Source organism: Melitaea cinxia, chromosome 29, assembly GCF_905220565.1.
Source record: "Melitaea cinxia chromosome 29, ilMelCinx1.1, whole genome shotgun sequence".
In the NCBI taxonomy this organism is placed as follows: Eukaryota; Metazoa; Arthropoda; class Insecta; order Lepidoptera; family Nymphalidae; genus Melitaea; species Melitaea cinxia.
The window spans coordinates 349,084-366,152 of record NC_059422.1 but is presented as its reverse complement, the minus strand read 5'-3'; the positions used below and the strand labels follow the sequence as shown (position 1 = coordinate 366,152).

The window sequence follows — 17,069 nt, the reverse complement described above, 5'->3', positions numbered from 1 at the left end:
CCATAAAAAAGCTCTTGCTACCATCGACGTTCCTGCTCTTATCGAGCCTACTGGAATTAGTCGCAATGATGGCAAGAGACCTGATGGATTGACGTTGGTTCCCTGGGAAAGGGGACGGGCGCTTTTGTGGGACGCAACCTGCGTTGACACACTTGCTCCTTCTCATGTCAGGGAAACAGCCTTAAAAGCGGGAGCCACAGCGGAAAAAGCTGAAACGACTAAACGGCACAAGTATTCGTCATTAATTTCAAATTACATCTTTGTGCCATTTGCAGTCGAAACACTTGGACCTTGGAGTAGCAGTGCTAAATTATTTTTTAAATGAGATAACTCCTCGCCTTATTGCCTCCACTGGTGACAAGAGGGCTGGTGCATTTTTTTGCCCAAAGAATCGGCATAGCGATTCAAGGAGAAAATGCTGTCAGCATTCTTGACACGATTCCACGCGGACATGATTTATAACAAAACTATCTGTAAATATTTAGTTCTTAAGTTGTGAATTGTAAATATGTATAATGTTTAATAAACTATTGTTATCCACTTAAAAAAAAAATTAGAAACCTACTTAAAAGATATACTTTATATTTTATAAGTAAATATTGTTTGACGACGTTTAAATTTGCCAGACGACGACTTAGGTAAATCATTCTAGTGAAATAGAGTTAAGTAGTTAGACTATTTAGTCTGTATAAAAAATATTTTAGCCATGAGACATTTTTATATTGAAAATGATAATAATATGTTGTTTGTAAAAGCAGGTGGCACAACTATTTGTGGCTATAAAACTTAATTAACCTATAAGATTCGTCAGCGAAGAAGAAAAAATAATATCCTCGTATTCTTGGATACCCAGTTACCCATGTTCTAAAATTACTTGAAATCCGTTTAGCTGTTTTGGCGTGATGAAGACACAACGACACATACAAACATATAAAAAAAATGTTCGATTCAGTAACCTGTATTCATAGACCGTATCACTTTTTTTAAATATCTTCAATGTACAGAAAGTATCCGTGCCAGGATAAGGGAACATTATTTATTATTATTCTTTGAGTCAAAGAATACTTATAACAAATGGATACAACGATAAATAATTATTTATTATATTATTATTCTGATGATGTGCTACGTCGTCAATAATTAAAATGTTAAAAGCCTAAATAAAATATATGTTGCAGCTTATTAAGAGAGCTATTATAAGATGAAAAATTGGAGGTGTTCCTATGACCATTACATGTTAAAATTTCAACGAGCGTAATAGAATTATTTCTTAAGTTAACGATAGATGATCACACCTACTAGAAAACTGGCAACGTCGCATTTCAGCTTACTTCTCACTCATTTCATCATTACTTATATAGGACGCTAAATAATCGGTGCATTAAGTGAGGCTATATGGATATATGGAGGAAGCAATAACATAAGTATCATGAAAGGGGTTCATAAATGGTTGGGCACAACTGTAAGCAGAATATTCTCAAAAAAGAAATTTAAAGAAATTGATATAACCCACGGAATTTAAAATGAAAAAAATAAGCAACATTCGCAGAAAAAACATATAAAATGTAAGCATAACTGAGGGACGTCGTAATAACGCAGTTCGTGCTTGACGCCAAAAATGTATCGGGATGTATATATATATATATATATATATATATATATATATACACACTGCAGGCCAATATATAATGCCAATATATATGTATATATGTCCTGAATATTGTTATAAAGAAAAAAAAAACATTTATTCTGTTGCACATAACATTTATTACTATTACAGTGTGTTAGTTTAATACATTAATATAATTCTATGAAAATAAAGCTAATCCGAAGTGGTCTCCATTGGCTGCAATACACTTAAAAGTTGAGGCCAGTTATTAATAGAAGCACACACTCTTTCTATGGGAAAATTATTTATTTCATTATACCCATGAATAGCCCGGTACACATTTGACTAATATCAAGCATATGAGAGTCAAATCAATTTTTAATTATACTGCTTCAATAATTTACATTTTATAAATCAAAAGTTTGCTTAGTTTTGTTAAATATGCATTAACATTAATGTTTAACATAGTTTCATTTATCTATATTTTATACATTTATATATATTCGATATAATACTATTAAAGTATAGTATAGTTTAAAAAATAGAATGACAAAATAATTTATTTAGATATAGCTCTTTCCTTAGTAATCAAATACGTATATTTTATTGTTATAATATTTCAAGTAAATTGAAGAAAAAGGAAAAAAAATAATAATTACATTCAATGATTCCAATTGTATCATGCAATGGGCATTCCTTTGTCGTATACTTGTGTTATTATTTAAAGCAAAATTAAATACATATTAAACTGTAACGATCACTAATAAAATATATCAATATTAGCGTTGTTTAATATTGAAATAAAAATAATAAATGTATCTTAATATAATAAAAGCAATAAATTATTTTATAATATTATATTTAAGTAAAAATTTATGAAATTAAAGGAATAGATCACATTATACATAATATTGTATACTTTCAACACAAAAAAATGTATATATAATAACAGGATTTTTTTTAAATTTCAGATTCTACATTAACTGAACGTGAGAAGATCCTGCTGAGTCATTTGACTCAAACTTAATTAAGCTTAAAGCGTTTGGCAGTCGAAATGCGAACTGTGAGGAAGACACTAATAAATTGTTTGTAGCTTATAACGATATTAGCGGGGTCCGCACTGACATGCCTAATAGAAATAATAATTATGACATTCAAGTTGTTGATGAGATAGTTTATCCTGTTTTGTCTTTGCCCAATGAAATCGATTTCTTTTTATATGAAAATGATTTATGTAACTTTTTGGAGCAGCCAGTATTATATGTTAGTGGTTATTTAGCTGCAAAATTATTAGATAGAACGAAATGTCAGAAATGTAAAGATTCGTTAAAAGTTGATAAACCAGTAGACAACTTAAACAATTATATTAGTTTTAAAGAATGGTGGAAAGATTCGAGCTCATTGTGCTTGCCTTCTGAACCTTTATGTCATTTTGTAAACAAGAGCCAAATTCATTTCAAAGCTATTATATCTCAGGACTTACAAATTAAAAATATAAAGCAGTAGACTAGTTTGCAATTAAGTAATGAGCATTTTATAGAAAAAAACAAATCAATTAATTCATAATCTTTGTTTATTATTCATTAGAAAATCATGTAAAGACAAAAATATACAATTAGAATAATGTGATCAAGACAAAGCTTAGATAACAATTTTTAAGATTCTTGTTGAATATTTATATTTATATTGTCTGTACTATAAAACAATGTTTGTAGAAAACATACATATTGGCAGTTCTTCTTGACATCTAATGTCTTTGCAATGTTTTTTGTTTTCCAAGTTTTTAAATGTGTATATTTTACCTTAGAAACAAAAAAAAAATTTCCGCTGTGGCTTCGCCCACATAGATTACGCGATTTTCGCTATTTCGTTTTCTCCCATAATCCGCTGTTCGTTTATCCACATACCATTAAATGGCGTACATGGAATTGTAGCATCCCGTGAAAGAATTTTTAAAATCGGTAGTACTTTATGGAATTACCTACTACAAACATTTAATAATACAAAAATAAGAATTTAGAAGATTACTCTAAATATGTTCTTATTATGTTTGTAAATCATTATGTTTTTTATCTGTATGCCTAGGATCATTATATAACGCTTTTCAGAATTGTTTTTACTTAGACAATATCTGTAAATATGTTTATGTTATGTTTGTTTGTTATTTACTGTATGTCGGATCGTTACATATGTAACGTTTAAAAATTTTAGATTTTTGTGAATATGTTATGAGTCAAATTCATCGTCTTGCTTGTTATTGATTGATAATTACTGTTTTGCGAGATCATTTCATTTGTATCACTTTTTAAGAGTTGATTTTTTTGTGACTATGCTACGTTAAGTGTTAAATCATGTTGTTTGTTAATTTTTGATAATTACTATTTGTTACTATTTAAGTTGTTTTGTTAATATTTTTTTTTATGCTTTAAAATCACCTTTTTTGTTATTGGCTGACAATTACTATTAGAAACTATTTAATTTGTTTTGTAAATGTTTGTTATGCTTTTAAATCATCTTTTTTGTTATTGTTACTTACTGTTCCGCGGGTTGCAGGTTCGATTCCCGCCTGAGATTGAATGTACTACGTGTATTTATATATATATATATATATATATATATATATATATATATATTATTTCTGTTTATTTATTTCAAAAAATGTACAGTCAGTTGTTACCTGTAACACAAGCATTAAGTTGCTTAACATAGGAATATATGACTGTGTGTATGTTATAAGATAATAATAATAATAATACACTTTATTGTACACCAAAAACAGAAATAATACATATCAAAGAAAAAAAAAAAAGATATTTATTTATTTATTTTAATTTGTTTTATAAAGAAGTTTATGTTATGTTTGTAAATCATCTATGTTATAAAATTTATATTATATTTATTCATATTTATTGATTTTAATTTGTTTTATAAATAAGTTTATGTTATGCTTGTAAATCATCTATGTTATAAGATATTATATTATATTTATTTATTTTAATTTGTTTTGTAAATAAGTTTATGTTATGCTTGTAAATCATCTATGTTATAAGATATTATATTATATTTATTTATTTTAATTTGTTTTGTAAATAAGTTTATGCTTGTAAATCATCTATGTTATAAGATATTATATTTATTTATTTTAATTTGATTTATAAAGAAGTTTATGTTATGTTTGTAAATCATCTATGTTATAATTAAATATTAATTAATATCTTAATAATTAAGAATTTGTTTTGTTAACATGTTTTTTATGTTTTAAATCATTTTGTTTGTTATTGTTTGATAATTAATAGTTGTTATTATTTAATTTGTTTTGTAAAAGTGTTTGTTATTGTTTGATAATTACTATTTAATTTGTTTTGTAATGGTGGATTAAGCTCCGATCCTTCTCCTACTTGAAGAAAGAGGCCTAGAGTGTGCTGAGAGCTGTGGGATGTATCGCAGTATGTTTACGAAAATATAAAATTTGTTTGTTAGCTGTTGTGATCGACATGCCTTCAATAATGTAACTTTTTTGTATAACAGCTTTAAATTTGAAAAGACTACCGAGAGTTTTGTCCGGCTTTTTTTCCTCTCGGCCTACACTAGGAACATTAGGTTAAATAATTTGTTGTAATATTTATTTTATAAAGCCGATGACATAATAGATAGGTGATGTCTACCCAGACACTAGTGATCAGGGCAAAATAATATGTTTGTAATGTTTAATTGTAACAATTACCTTCATTTCTGTTTAAAATGTAGATTTTTTTTCGCTGGTTAAATGTAGTAGTACCAAGAAATTTAGTAGTAGTGTAGTATATACCAAGAAGTTTTAAATATACATTATATATATACAAAAAACCTTTTATTTTAAATAAAATTTATAAAATTAAGAACCCTGTGCTCAAAAAGTATCGATAATTTTATCGACTAATTTATCGACCTTTTTCCACACTATTATCGATTTCCGGTAGGATAACAGTAACAACACTATGCTTCATTATTACCAATTTAACGAAAAAAATAGAGCTCAACCACAAAGTTGGTACTTGAAGTATAGCAAAACCTTGAACCCGGAGCTCGACCGTGTCTATGGAGTGACACCTCTTTACTTATATACTCTTTGGGTAGACTATTCGTTGAATACACGATTATTTGACGATTATGATTGTAGTGATTGTACAGTTACAGACTCGAAGACTCGAATAATCTACTCGATTAGTGTTGCCGCTCTACAAAATATTGTCTCTTCTACACATAGATCAAGTAAAAATTCTACATTTAAAATTTTGAACTTGTATATAATACTAGAAAAAAACTTTATAATTTTTAATTCTGATCTAATACCTCTACAATCTTTCATCGTTCACTGAGCTTTAAAATTACATCAAAGACTTAAATATACATCAAAAGATATAGGAGTTTGAAAATATTGGTAAATTAAAAACCTGACCGTTATTTGAAGCTTACTTGTTTGAGATAGGCCCCTCCACTGTTTTCCGTCTTATTCACCTCTCTTTCTACCCTATATGTCTGTCTCTTTCGCACACATCCCCACCTACCACCAGGCAGGGCCACGACATTTGATGTAACGGTCGGAGGCCCGCTCGCGTCATTGGCGTCCTGTTTTCCGTCGAGAAAGGAAGTCAGATACCACCTTTATCTGCGTATTACAAAAGTGTTCAATTCTGGTTGAACGTAAGTGTAAAATATCTTCTGTGCTTCAAGGTGGGTTCATTGCGGTGAAATGTAAGTACAGCTTTGAGTTTTTGAGTGATTTTAGAATAATATAACGATTTTATCGTTCGGTACAAATTAATTAGTCATTAATTTGCAAAAGTTAATTTGATTGTACATGTTACTTTCTACCCTCAAAATTTTTATTTTTTTTTAAAATGGTATAAAAAGATTTTTCAAGGCGATATTTTACTACCCGTCTCTTATTATTTTTTTTAGCCATACATGTGATTTTAAAGTATGTATTTAAAAATATTTGTATAGGATGGACAACTTTATCGATGAGCAGCAAAATGTGGAGTAAGTTCCTGCATTGGCTTCGACAAGTGCAACGTCAACGCGTGAGACACGGCAACAAGCAGAAGATAGACGGTGTACTAAGCCCACGGATGCTTCAAAATCTAAAAGAGCCAGGTCAGTGGGTAGCGCGTCATCAAGAAGTAGTAGTAGTTCAAGTAGTAGTAGTTCAAGTTTGTCTACATCATCTTCCGATGCAAAAGCAAAACGATCTCGTCGCCGTAAACGCAAGCATGGTAAAAAAAGGAAGGGAGGAAAAAATAGTTATGATAAGAACCGCCTGGATAAATTAACGCAGGATATAGACGAACTGCGCCGACATTTAAATTTTAGTGCTCCTAGCAACGAACAAAGTTCTTACAATGACCAAGAACCAATTGTAGACGATAATGTAAGTGGTATCTTGTATAGCGAATTTGAACAACCTGCTGAGCAAAGTCAATCGCCTTTTCATTTTAACTTCGACTTTGAAACAAAATTAAAAGAATCTGCTATACCTAAAACACCACAACATTTCTTAAAAATTCTTGATGATATTCAATATTTTAATAAAAGTGAATGGTCTGAAGTGCGTTATGCAGAAGTACAAAAATTATACAACCACACACCGGGCTTTGTAGATTTAGAAACAAACGATGAAGTAAAATCTTATGATCAATTGCGTAATTTGTCATATAATGATAAAGCTTATGCGGCTCTTTCTTTTTGCATTCTTAAACAAAGGGAGGCCCTGCAAGCCAGCCTTAAAGACTTAATTTCCTGGGCTAGTAATGAAACGAATTTCAGTGTTGAAAATATGCATGATAAAATTAACGACTTATTCTCAAAAGGTGAATATGCCAAAGTTTCTGCGGATTTATTACAATTAGTCTGTGGACATCGTGCCGAAGCCATACAGATGCGTCGGCAAGGTTTGATTAATTCAGTACGTGACCCACTGCTGAAGAACACCTTACGTAAAATACCCCCTTCCAATAAGCACCTTTTTAATGAGGAATTATTCACTACATTTCTGCAAAAGAACAGCGGTGTCAAAAAAGTCTTTATGCCACTGAACAAGACCAATACTGGCCCTGTTTCGCAAGCAGGATCCAGCAGGTCAATACGCCACCCCTCGCAGGGGTCGGCTGCTTTTCATGGGCCCTCGCAGGGTACCACAAATCAAGGATGCTGCTCCTCCCGAGCTCATTCACAACATTTTTGTAATCAACAACCCTCGCAGGGTATTTTCTGTAACCAGCCCTCGCAGGGCTATCACTATAATCGTCCCTCGCAGGGACAACCTTCGCTAAATGCAACAAATCGCACAGCACAGGCGACTAGAGGTTCCTTTCGTTCGCGAGGAGGTAACACGAGCAGCAGAGGTCAAAATAAAAACGAACGTAAGCGCCCTGGAAATAGAACCGACTTCGACTCCATTAACAAAAGACGAAAATACTGACTCGACGTTCAAGGCCGGGCAACTGCTTCATTACTACCGCCAGTGGGAAGAAATGGGAGCTCCAAAGTTTTTACTACAGATAATAAAAGGGTATCGGATACCCTTTCGCAAAAAACCTCCCTTAGTCTTCCCCAGCATCACAAGCGTAGCTTATTGCACTCCAGAATCAGATGCAATGACGGAGATAATAGAAAAGATGAAATCTCAGAGAATTTTAGAAAAAGCTCAACTCTCCCCAAGTTTCTTGTCCACGATGTTTCTGATAGCAAAGAGCGATGGCTCGAACCGGCCTATATTCAATTTAAAACCCCTGAACCGATATGTTATAACCGAACCATTCAGATTGATAAATGTATTTCGAATACCAGAGTTCCTGCAACAGAACGATTGGCTGTGCAAAGTGGATCTTTCACATGCTTACTTTCACCTACCTATAAAAGAAAGTCACAGGCGATTTCTTCGGCTGATTTACAAGGGAGAACTGCTACAAATGACTTGCCTTCCCTTCGGCCTAAGTACGGCTCCGAAAGTATTTGCTTCATTGACCAATTGGATTGCTCAAATTCTGAGGCAGAAGGGTCTACGAATAATTGTGTACCTGGACGACTTTTTAATAGTCCATCAGGATCGATCCACGTTACGAATTCACGTACAAATGCTCCTAGACCACCTGCGTTACCTAGGCTGGCAGATAAATCTAGAAAAATGCTCTCTTGTTCCCGAAAAGAGTCTAGTCTTTTTAGGTATCCTTTGGGATCCTTGGAAGAACAAAAAATTCCTTCCAGAAGAAAAAATGAAGAATATAACCAGCAAGATACTTCCTTTGCTGAAAAGCAAACGAGTAAAACTTCGAGAATTACAGAGTGTTGTGGGGCACTTAAACTTTGCAAGTTTTGTTGTGCCCAACGGCAGGTTGCATTTTCGAGAACTCCTAATATTCCTCAACTCTTTACTGAACAAGCCTGCAGTAGCAGCACAGTTACCAGAAAAAGCTATAACAGACCTAAAATGGTGGCTCCAAAATTGTCATCAGTGTTCAGCAATTCACCTACCACCGCCGACCCATTTCATAACGACAGATGCTTCCGATCTAGCCTGGGGAGCACAAATCGACGGACATTCAATATCAGGGACATGGACCGACGAAGAAAAAGCCTTACATTGCAATATCAAGGAGATGCTTGCGGTCCTGAAAGTTCTCGAGAACCAAGGTTACCTACTGCGTCAGTCGACGACGTTACTCCAATGCGACAATCGCACAGTTGTGACTTACTTGCGGAACGAAGGCGGAACAAGATCTGTTCCTCTGTTGGAGCTGACGGCCAGGGTTTTTCACCTAATCAGTCTCAATCAGATTCAACTGTCGGTTTATCACATTCCCGGTCTCTACAACAGCCATGCCGATCATTTATCGAGGCACCGGCTACCGCCGGAGTGGCATCTCCTAGAACATTGCGTAGAAAAGATATTCCGCAAGTTCGGGACACCAGTAGTGGATCTCTTCGCATCTCGTCGGGCGCATGTAGTAGCCAACTATGTGTCACTGGAGATAAACGATACAATAGCCCTATATCACGATGCTTTTTCTCAAGTATGGAACTACAGCCTAGCTTGGATATTTCCACCACCATACATAATTCCGAAAGTCCTGTCTCATTTGAACTCAGCGATCGGAGTGTACCTGATAGTGGTCCCACGCTGGGAACGAGTTTTTTGGCGAGCCGATCTAAAGTCACGAGCGCTGGCAGCTCCGTACACGATATACAAACTGGAACAGAACCTCATAGATACAACGACCAACCTTCCACCTCCCAAAGTCCAGGAGATGACCTTGGAGGTCTGGAAGTGTGGGGGTGGTCAAGGAATTTAATCGAGTGGAGTAAAAATCAAAGGCAACTACTCTTATCTTCCTGGCGTCCTTCAACTCGCAGAACGTATCGAGCAGCCTGGAATAGATGGTTAAGCTGGTCTAAGAAACATAAATTAGATCCTTTTCAACCGGATGGTTCTATATTAGCTAGATTTTTAGCTGACTTGCATATAATTGAGAAATTGTCTTATAACACAATTTTACTACATAAATCCGTAGTTGCTACACTTTGTAATGCGAACCAGCCTACTGACTTAAGTTCTCATACATTAGTTAAACACATTATCAAGTCGATAGCTTTAAAGAAACCAGCTAATCGAAAGCCTCCTATATGGGACATCAACTTGCTAGTTGATTACATGCAGAGTATGCCCATAGATGAATACAATACTTTCGATACGTCCAGACATACGGCGGCGCTACTGTTGTTATGCTCCGGTAGACGAATTCACGATCTAACATTACTTTCAATAGATTCACAGCATTTAGTCGAAAACAATAATAGTTTAGTGATGTGGCCAATTTTTGGGTCAAAGACGGATAGCTCTGAGCATAGGCAGTCAGGTTGGAGGTTGATTTCTAACTCTGAAAACAAAAAGTTAGATCCAGTTTTTTGGGTTAAACAAACTATGAAACTTCTTGAACCGAAACGTCAAGCTTGCAACTGTACAAATCTTTTCATTAATATCAGAGGCAAACCTAAAGCAGCCTCACGTACCGTAATTGCCGGCTGGTTTAAATCGTTGCTGAAAGAAGCTGGTATATCTGCCTCGGCTGGTAGCGTAAGATCAGCGGTAGCATCTAGAAATTGGGCTGATAATCTTCCTCTAGACGAAATTTTATCACGAGGAAATTGGAAGACATGTAACACATTTGCTCGGTTTTATAAGCGCGAAATCCAACCACAATCAGCTAACAGTAGTGTTACCAGTTTATTTAACCCAATTGACTGATTTTTTTGTTAAAATAATATTGTTTTAATTATCATAATTATTTTTAATGAAAATTACTGAATCACATTACTTTTTAAATACATTGAGTATTTTTTGTTTTGGTTATACATCGATTACAATAATTAAATACCAATTTTAAAGTTTATTTAACTATTAGCTTTCAAAAGAAGAACTTAAAAGATTTATTTTTGTAAAAGTTAATATGGTATAATATAGTATACTTGGTTTTCAATAAATATTTTTTTTATCACACATCCCATTTCGTGAACCTTTCTCTTGTGTTCCTTTTAATTTATGTGGCTATCATTCACATTGGCGTCCACTACCACCAGGCGATAACAAACAAATCTCAAACAAGTAAGCTTCAAATAACGGTCAGGTTTTTAATAGCAGCGTTTTACCTGAAAATAAAACGCTTATTAAATACTTACCTTATTTGAAGCTTACATTTTTAACTCTGCCTGGTGTTTTTCGATCCAATAACGCGAGCGGGCCTCCGACCGTTACATCAAATGTCGTGGCCCTGCCTGGTGGTAGGTGGGGATGTGTGCGAAAGAGACAGACATATAGGGTAGAAAGAGAGGTGAATAAGACGGAAAACAGTGGAGGGGCCTATCTCAAACAAGTAAGCTTCAAATAAGGTAAGTATTTAATAAGCGTTTTATTTTCAGGTAAAACGCTGCTATTAATTTTTTTCAACAACTTTTTTGATTTTTAATTGAATAGTTTAAGGTAAGCAATTTAAAAGGCCAACATAATTTAATTGAGCCATTGAAAATCTATCGATTAATATATATATATATATATATATTTTACAAATATCATTATTTTATTTGTTCAAAATATTTATATTTATTTAAAAATTAAGGAAAGTGAAGCTGTTCCAAACTGTACTTAAGCAATTATAAATGCAACTTTAGCAGCTATTTAACGCTTTGAGCAATTTAAAATATTGTATACATCAAAAGATATAGGAGTTTAAAAATATTGTTAAATGATTTTTTTTTTCAACGACTTTATTGATTTTGAATTAAATAGTTTAAGGTGAGCAACTCAGATTAATAAACATTTTGTTTATTAATCTGAGCTCGAGCAGTTTTTTAACACTTTGAGCAATTTGAAATATTGTATACATCAAAAGATGTTTGAAATTATTGATAAATGAATATTTATAAACGACTTTTTTGATTTTTAATTAAATAATTTAAGGTGAGCAACTTAAAATGACAACGTAGTTGAATTAAGTTCTTGAAAATTTATCGATTAGTATTATTTTTTTTTACAAATATATTTATTTTATTTGTTCAAACTATTTATATTTATTTAAAAATTAAGGAAAGTGGAGCTGTTCTAAACTGTACTTAAGCAATTATAAACGCAACTCAAACAGTTTTTTAACACTTTGAGCAATTTAAAATATTGTATACATTAAAAGATATAGGAGTTTGAAATTATTGATAAATGAATATTTATCAACGACTTTTTTGATTTTTAATTAAATAATTTAAGGTGAGCAATTTAAAAGGACAATGTAGTTCAATTAAGCTATTGAAAATTTATCGATTAGTATTTTTTTTATTACAAATATCATTATTTTGCAGGCTGGGGTGGGGTAGGTTACTGTCGTCCGTCAAATTGCGTTACCACCATGGGTTACCACACTGATGAAACAGGCCCTTAAGTTGTTATGAATTATTATTGACAATTTGACATTATACCTATTGGTATTTGGCAATTTTGGCATTTGCAATTGCACAATTGAAAACAATTAGTAGGTACACACAGTTATATAATCTTGTGGTTTAAATCTATAACTAAAAAGTAATAAAACATGAGTTTTAAATGAATAATCCTTTTGGATTATTATTTCGTATAAAAATAAATATTGAAATTATCAGAAATGTAAGTATTTTTCTTCGTATAACTATTACTAGAATAAATTTAACGTTTCTTATAATTTAATCATCAAATCCTCAGATGTCTCACAAAGTGTTCGTGTATGGTACATTAAAACGCAATGAGCCCAATCACCACTGGCTCACAAATCCGGATCATGGTGTGGGAATGTTTGTCAGTGAGGGAAAAACTAAAACTAAATACCCTTTGATAATAGCAACTAAATATAATATTCCCTTCCTGCTGTACAGTCCAGGGGATGGTCATCATGTTAAAGGTATAATATTTTAGACATGTTATGACTAACTTAACATTTAAAAATTTATAATTAAATATAATTTATATTAAATTAACTACATGTTATGTCTAACAATAATATATTTAAAAAGTTAACTAAAAAATATAAAAAATATGATAACAATAAAATAAAATGTAATAGTTGAATTGACTAAGAAAAAAATAAAAGTTATGTACCAAAAAAGTAGAAAATTTAAATTATTTGAGAAAGTCAATGTTTTGTATGCCTTTTACAATACATGAATGCATTTAATGACTTAGCTATATAATTCAAAACTTGAACCAACTTCATTCAACCGACTGAAAAGAAAAAGTTTTGAAATAGCAAAACTAGAAAATTAACATTATTTGAAAAAATCATATCAATGTCTTATGAGATTTATGAGATCATTATAATTTATAACATCATACACACACGGTCATCTGCCCCTATGGTAAGCAACCTAATGCTTCTATATAGATAACAGCCGATTATTATAGTTACATTCTTTTTGCAGTAGTGTGAGTGTAGCAGGTGTCTATAGGCAACTGTGACCGCTTACTATTAGTACAACACACAGTACAACCCTACTTGAAAAGCAGGGTTGTTATCTTCTGTAAGATCGAGGTACTCCCCCATTTGGATTGCTTGACATTTTGACCAGGATATTTCCTGCTGTTTCCTGCTGTGCCCTACCTCAGTTCTCTGTCATGGCCCCCCCTGGTACCCCCACGCTATACCACCGATTAGCCATGAACTTTTAAAAAGGAGATTTTCAAATTACTTGTATTTTGTATTATCTTTATTATCTTAGAACTCCGTAATACATCAATAAAGAAATTACTTATTTAAAGATAAAAAAACCAATGGTTTTTTTTACGCTTCAGCCTGTAATATCTCATTACTGGGCATACGCCTCTTTCCCCATGTAGGAGAAGGATCAGAGCTTAATGCGCTACGGTGATCCAGTGCGGGTTGGCGGATATATTCCCTACTACGAGTAACGATCGCTATCGGGTGTACATGATAACAACCGGGACCAACGGCTTAACGTGCTCTCCGAGGCAGAGTGGGGAGACCCACAAAACTGCACAAACACCCAGACCACGGTAAACACCTGTATGGCCATACAATACAAATGTTTGTCATGTGTGGGGATCGAACCCGCAACCGCCAGGACAACAGGTACAATCCATGCCTGTGACCGTTGCGCCAACGCGGTGGATTTTCTTATTGGTTTTAAATTTTTTCATTCTGTAAGTAGCATATTTCTTTTTCTTGTAATATATTCTTTTCAGGTGAAGTGTATGAAATTGACGACACAATGCTAAGCAAACTAGATATATTGGAAGATCACCCCAACTACTACATACGAGTAATCGATGACATTATTGTGAACAATGCGTTAGTTTATATTCTTTATGTTCTAATTGTACCTTCAAGCTTACTTGGATTTTTAGTACTAGCTCGTATGTGGACTCAAATCGTATTAAGTTTTATTCAAATTTATCCAGGAGTTTCGGCGTGATACTCATTGTAGGGAATATATCCGCCAACTCGGAGTAGGGTCACGTGATGGATTGTAGCCAACCTTTCTCCTTGAAGAAAGTGTCTTATGTCCAGCTGTGTGGTGTAACAGGCTGAATAAACATCAATTTAAAAGGGTGTCGGTAATATATTAGCCTTATTATTGATATTCTGTCAAACACATCACGGGGGTTTTATATATTAATCGCTTCAGCCTATTGCAGTCCAGTGCTGGATATAAACCTTAAAGTATGCCCCAAACAATCCGGTTTTCTATTTTATTTATTTTCATTTATTTATTTATTTATTTTTAATGGAAACAAACAGTACCTATATAATAATTTTTAAATCCCATAATCATCATCCAGCCGCTGCCAGCAATCCCACGTAGATCGGAGATTCCAGCCTTTTGAAAATTGTTTATTAATAACCGTTTCATTTTTTAGTGGAAAAGAAGAAATAGAAAAATGCTGGGTGTACTTCCTAAAGAACTTCAGACCGGAGTTGTTGGCCAAGGAACAATTTGAGAACTACACATCCGAAGGATCCCACGGATTGAAATACTTGGAAAGGTCCAAAAGAGATCCAAATGATAACTACTATCCAGAAGTTAAACGATGAATTTGAGAATAAATTAGTTAGGTAAGCAAGTAGCTTTGCTGAAAAATTTATATTATTTACAACTACTTTGTATCCGTAGATATGCTTTAGAAACTAGCTGATTCAACTATCCAACTTGTAAATAATTTGCAAGCAACTTGTACACTACATTGTAAATATAATTTATTTATTTATTTATACTTTATTGTACACAACAACTGCATTTTAAACGTTAAACACATCTAAAGACAAACAGACAGACAGCGCAATGGGCGGAATTATGGCTATTTAGCCATATCTTCCAGATAACCCAAGTAAAGGAAGGATAAATTTAAAAAACTAATATTTTTAATTGCAAGTGACTTGTAGTGTTTCCTTTTATAATGTTTGTTTAGTGTTATAAAGTAACCTATTTATTTACTTGTTAATACTTGCAAGTGACTTGTAGTGCCTTGTAACTCCACTGCAGGCCTACAACGCTTTCTGTCAATAGGGATAACAGCTGGTGAATAAATGCAATGTAGCATAAATGTTTATTTGAATACTAGAAATTCGAACAAGAACTGGAAAGATTTGGTACACTTATTTATCTAATTTATTCTCAAAATCATTTTATTGAACTGATAATTATTTCCTGTGGGAGGGTAAACCGCTTCGTTACTAACACGTTGTGGCGCCAGTCTGTCTGGCGTCCCTTTCTCTCACGCGTACGGCATCGGTAGGCGGGTTCCTCTCTCACTCTAACCCTCAGTTCAACTTAGATTAGTTTAAATTATCGCTTCTGTCGGGCGTCCCGAGACACACCTTTTTTTTACTTTACTGGTATGTGTCCAAAATCCATTTTCCATTAATTAAGTAAAACACGTTTTCTTTGAAGAATCAATATATTTCAAATAGAAATTTTTCTTAACTAATCCGCTCAATACAATTCAATTTAACTTCTCGATGATAACTGTTCTTTGGTGTATCCATTTTTGATTTTTTCGAAGTGAAACTTCTTTAGGCGAATGAGGTTAAATTTTTTAACGGATGAAACGCGATAATAATAATATTAGCGTCACGAAGATGAGCAACAATTTTTGCCGAACAACAGAGCCACCTAGGTGTACTATGGAAACTACAAAGGTTGTTACATTAATATCGATAGTATTAAATTGCAAAATAAGTAGCGCTGGAACGGATATCTAAAGCCAAAAAAAAATTAGTTTGCCAAAGAAGTTTCACTTCTGACATGTGTATTTTGTACGTACGCACTTTTTTTATTGCCATCCCTCCAATCCAGCTTTAGATTTAAAAAAAAAAACGAAAACAATTTACAATAACTGTTTTCTGAATAAATAATCACATTTTAGTTTATATTTTTAACTAGCAATACTAATTTTAACTATCTTTACAGTAATAATGAATCGACGATAGATGATCTCGACGACGATGGCGACGTTCAACAGAAATGACTTGATAAATAAATATTAAAAAATGCTAAATTAAATTTAGTCATATCACTTTTATTATTTGTGGCTGTGAAATTCGAACTTAGTTTTTAAAAATATATATGTCTATAAAAATTAAACTATAAGTGTGTATAATATTTAAAAAGATATTTTGTATTTTAAAAATATATATTTATTTTGTTTCATTGTAACATTCCTAAAAGTATTAAGTTAAAATTTCTTCATTTAATTGTGTACCTAAATTATGAAAATTATAAATTAAAAAAATATTTTGTGGTATTTTTTTTTTTTTTATTTAAAAATTCCAGAAAATGGTTTTTATATTAAGTATTAGATAATTTTTATTGTTCAGTAATAAGATGTAAAATGAAATAACATTAGAAAAAGGTAACTTTAATTAGTTTATTTGAAGCGATGTCTAAAAAT

General features: G+C 32.7%; 1 protein-coding gene across 2 annotated transcripts; it reads left to right on the top strand.

The window, feature by feature from the left end:
• The first annotated feature begins 12,512 nt into the window (after positions 1 to 12,512).
• On the top strand, positions 12,513 to 16,662 carry LOC123667898 (putative gamma-glutamylcyclotransferase CG2811). Of its 2 annotated transcripts, none has more exons than XM_045601729.1 (5): positions 12,513 to 12,794; positions 12,870 to 13,065; positions 14,364 to 14,469; positions 15,039 to 15,164; positions 16,589 to 16,662. In XM_045601729.1, the coding sequence occupies exons 1-5, from the start codon at positions 12,735 to 12,737 to the stop codon at positions 16,644 to 16,646; spliced, it is 546 nt and encodes a 181-aa protein (XP_045457685.1). In that variant the 5' UTR covers positions 12,513 to 12,734; the 3' UTR covers positions 16,647 to 16,662. The 2 variants fall into 2 exon arrangements, with proteins under 2 accessions (XP_045457685.1, XP_045457686.1); XM_045601730.1 differs by having other exon boundaries at positions 15,039 to 15,234.
• The last annotated feature ends 407 nt before the right edge of the window (positions 16,663 to 17,069 follow it).

What these genes read in the sequence shown, in the direction of transcription:
- LOC123667898 (XM_045601729.1), top strand. Translation starts at nt 12,735, where the DNA reads ATGAATAATCCTTTTGGATTATTATTTCGTATAAAAATAAATATTGAA. An exon ending in ATATTGAAATTATCAGAAAT is followed by an intron (nt 12,795 to 12,869) that starts GTAAGTATTTTT and finishes TCAAATCCTCAG; the next exon opens with ATGTCTCACAAAGTGTTCGT. An exon ending in GGATTGAAATACTTGGAAAG is followed by an intron (nt 15,165 to 16,588) that starts GTCCAAAAGAGA and finishes CTATCTTTACAG; the next exon opens with TAATAATGAATCGACGATAG.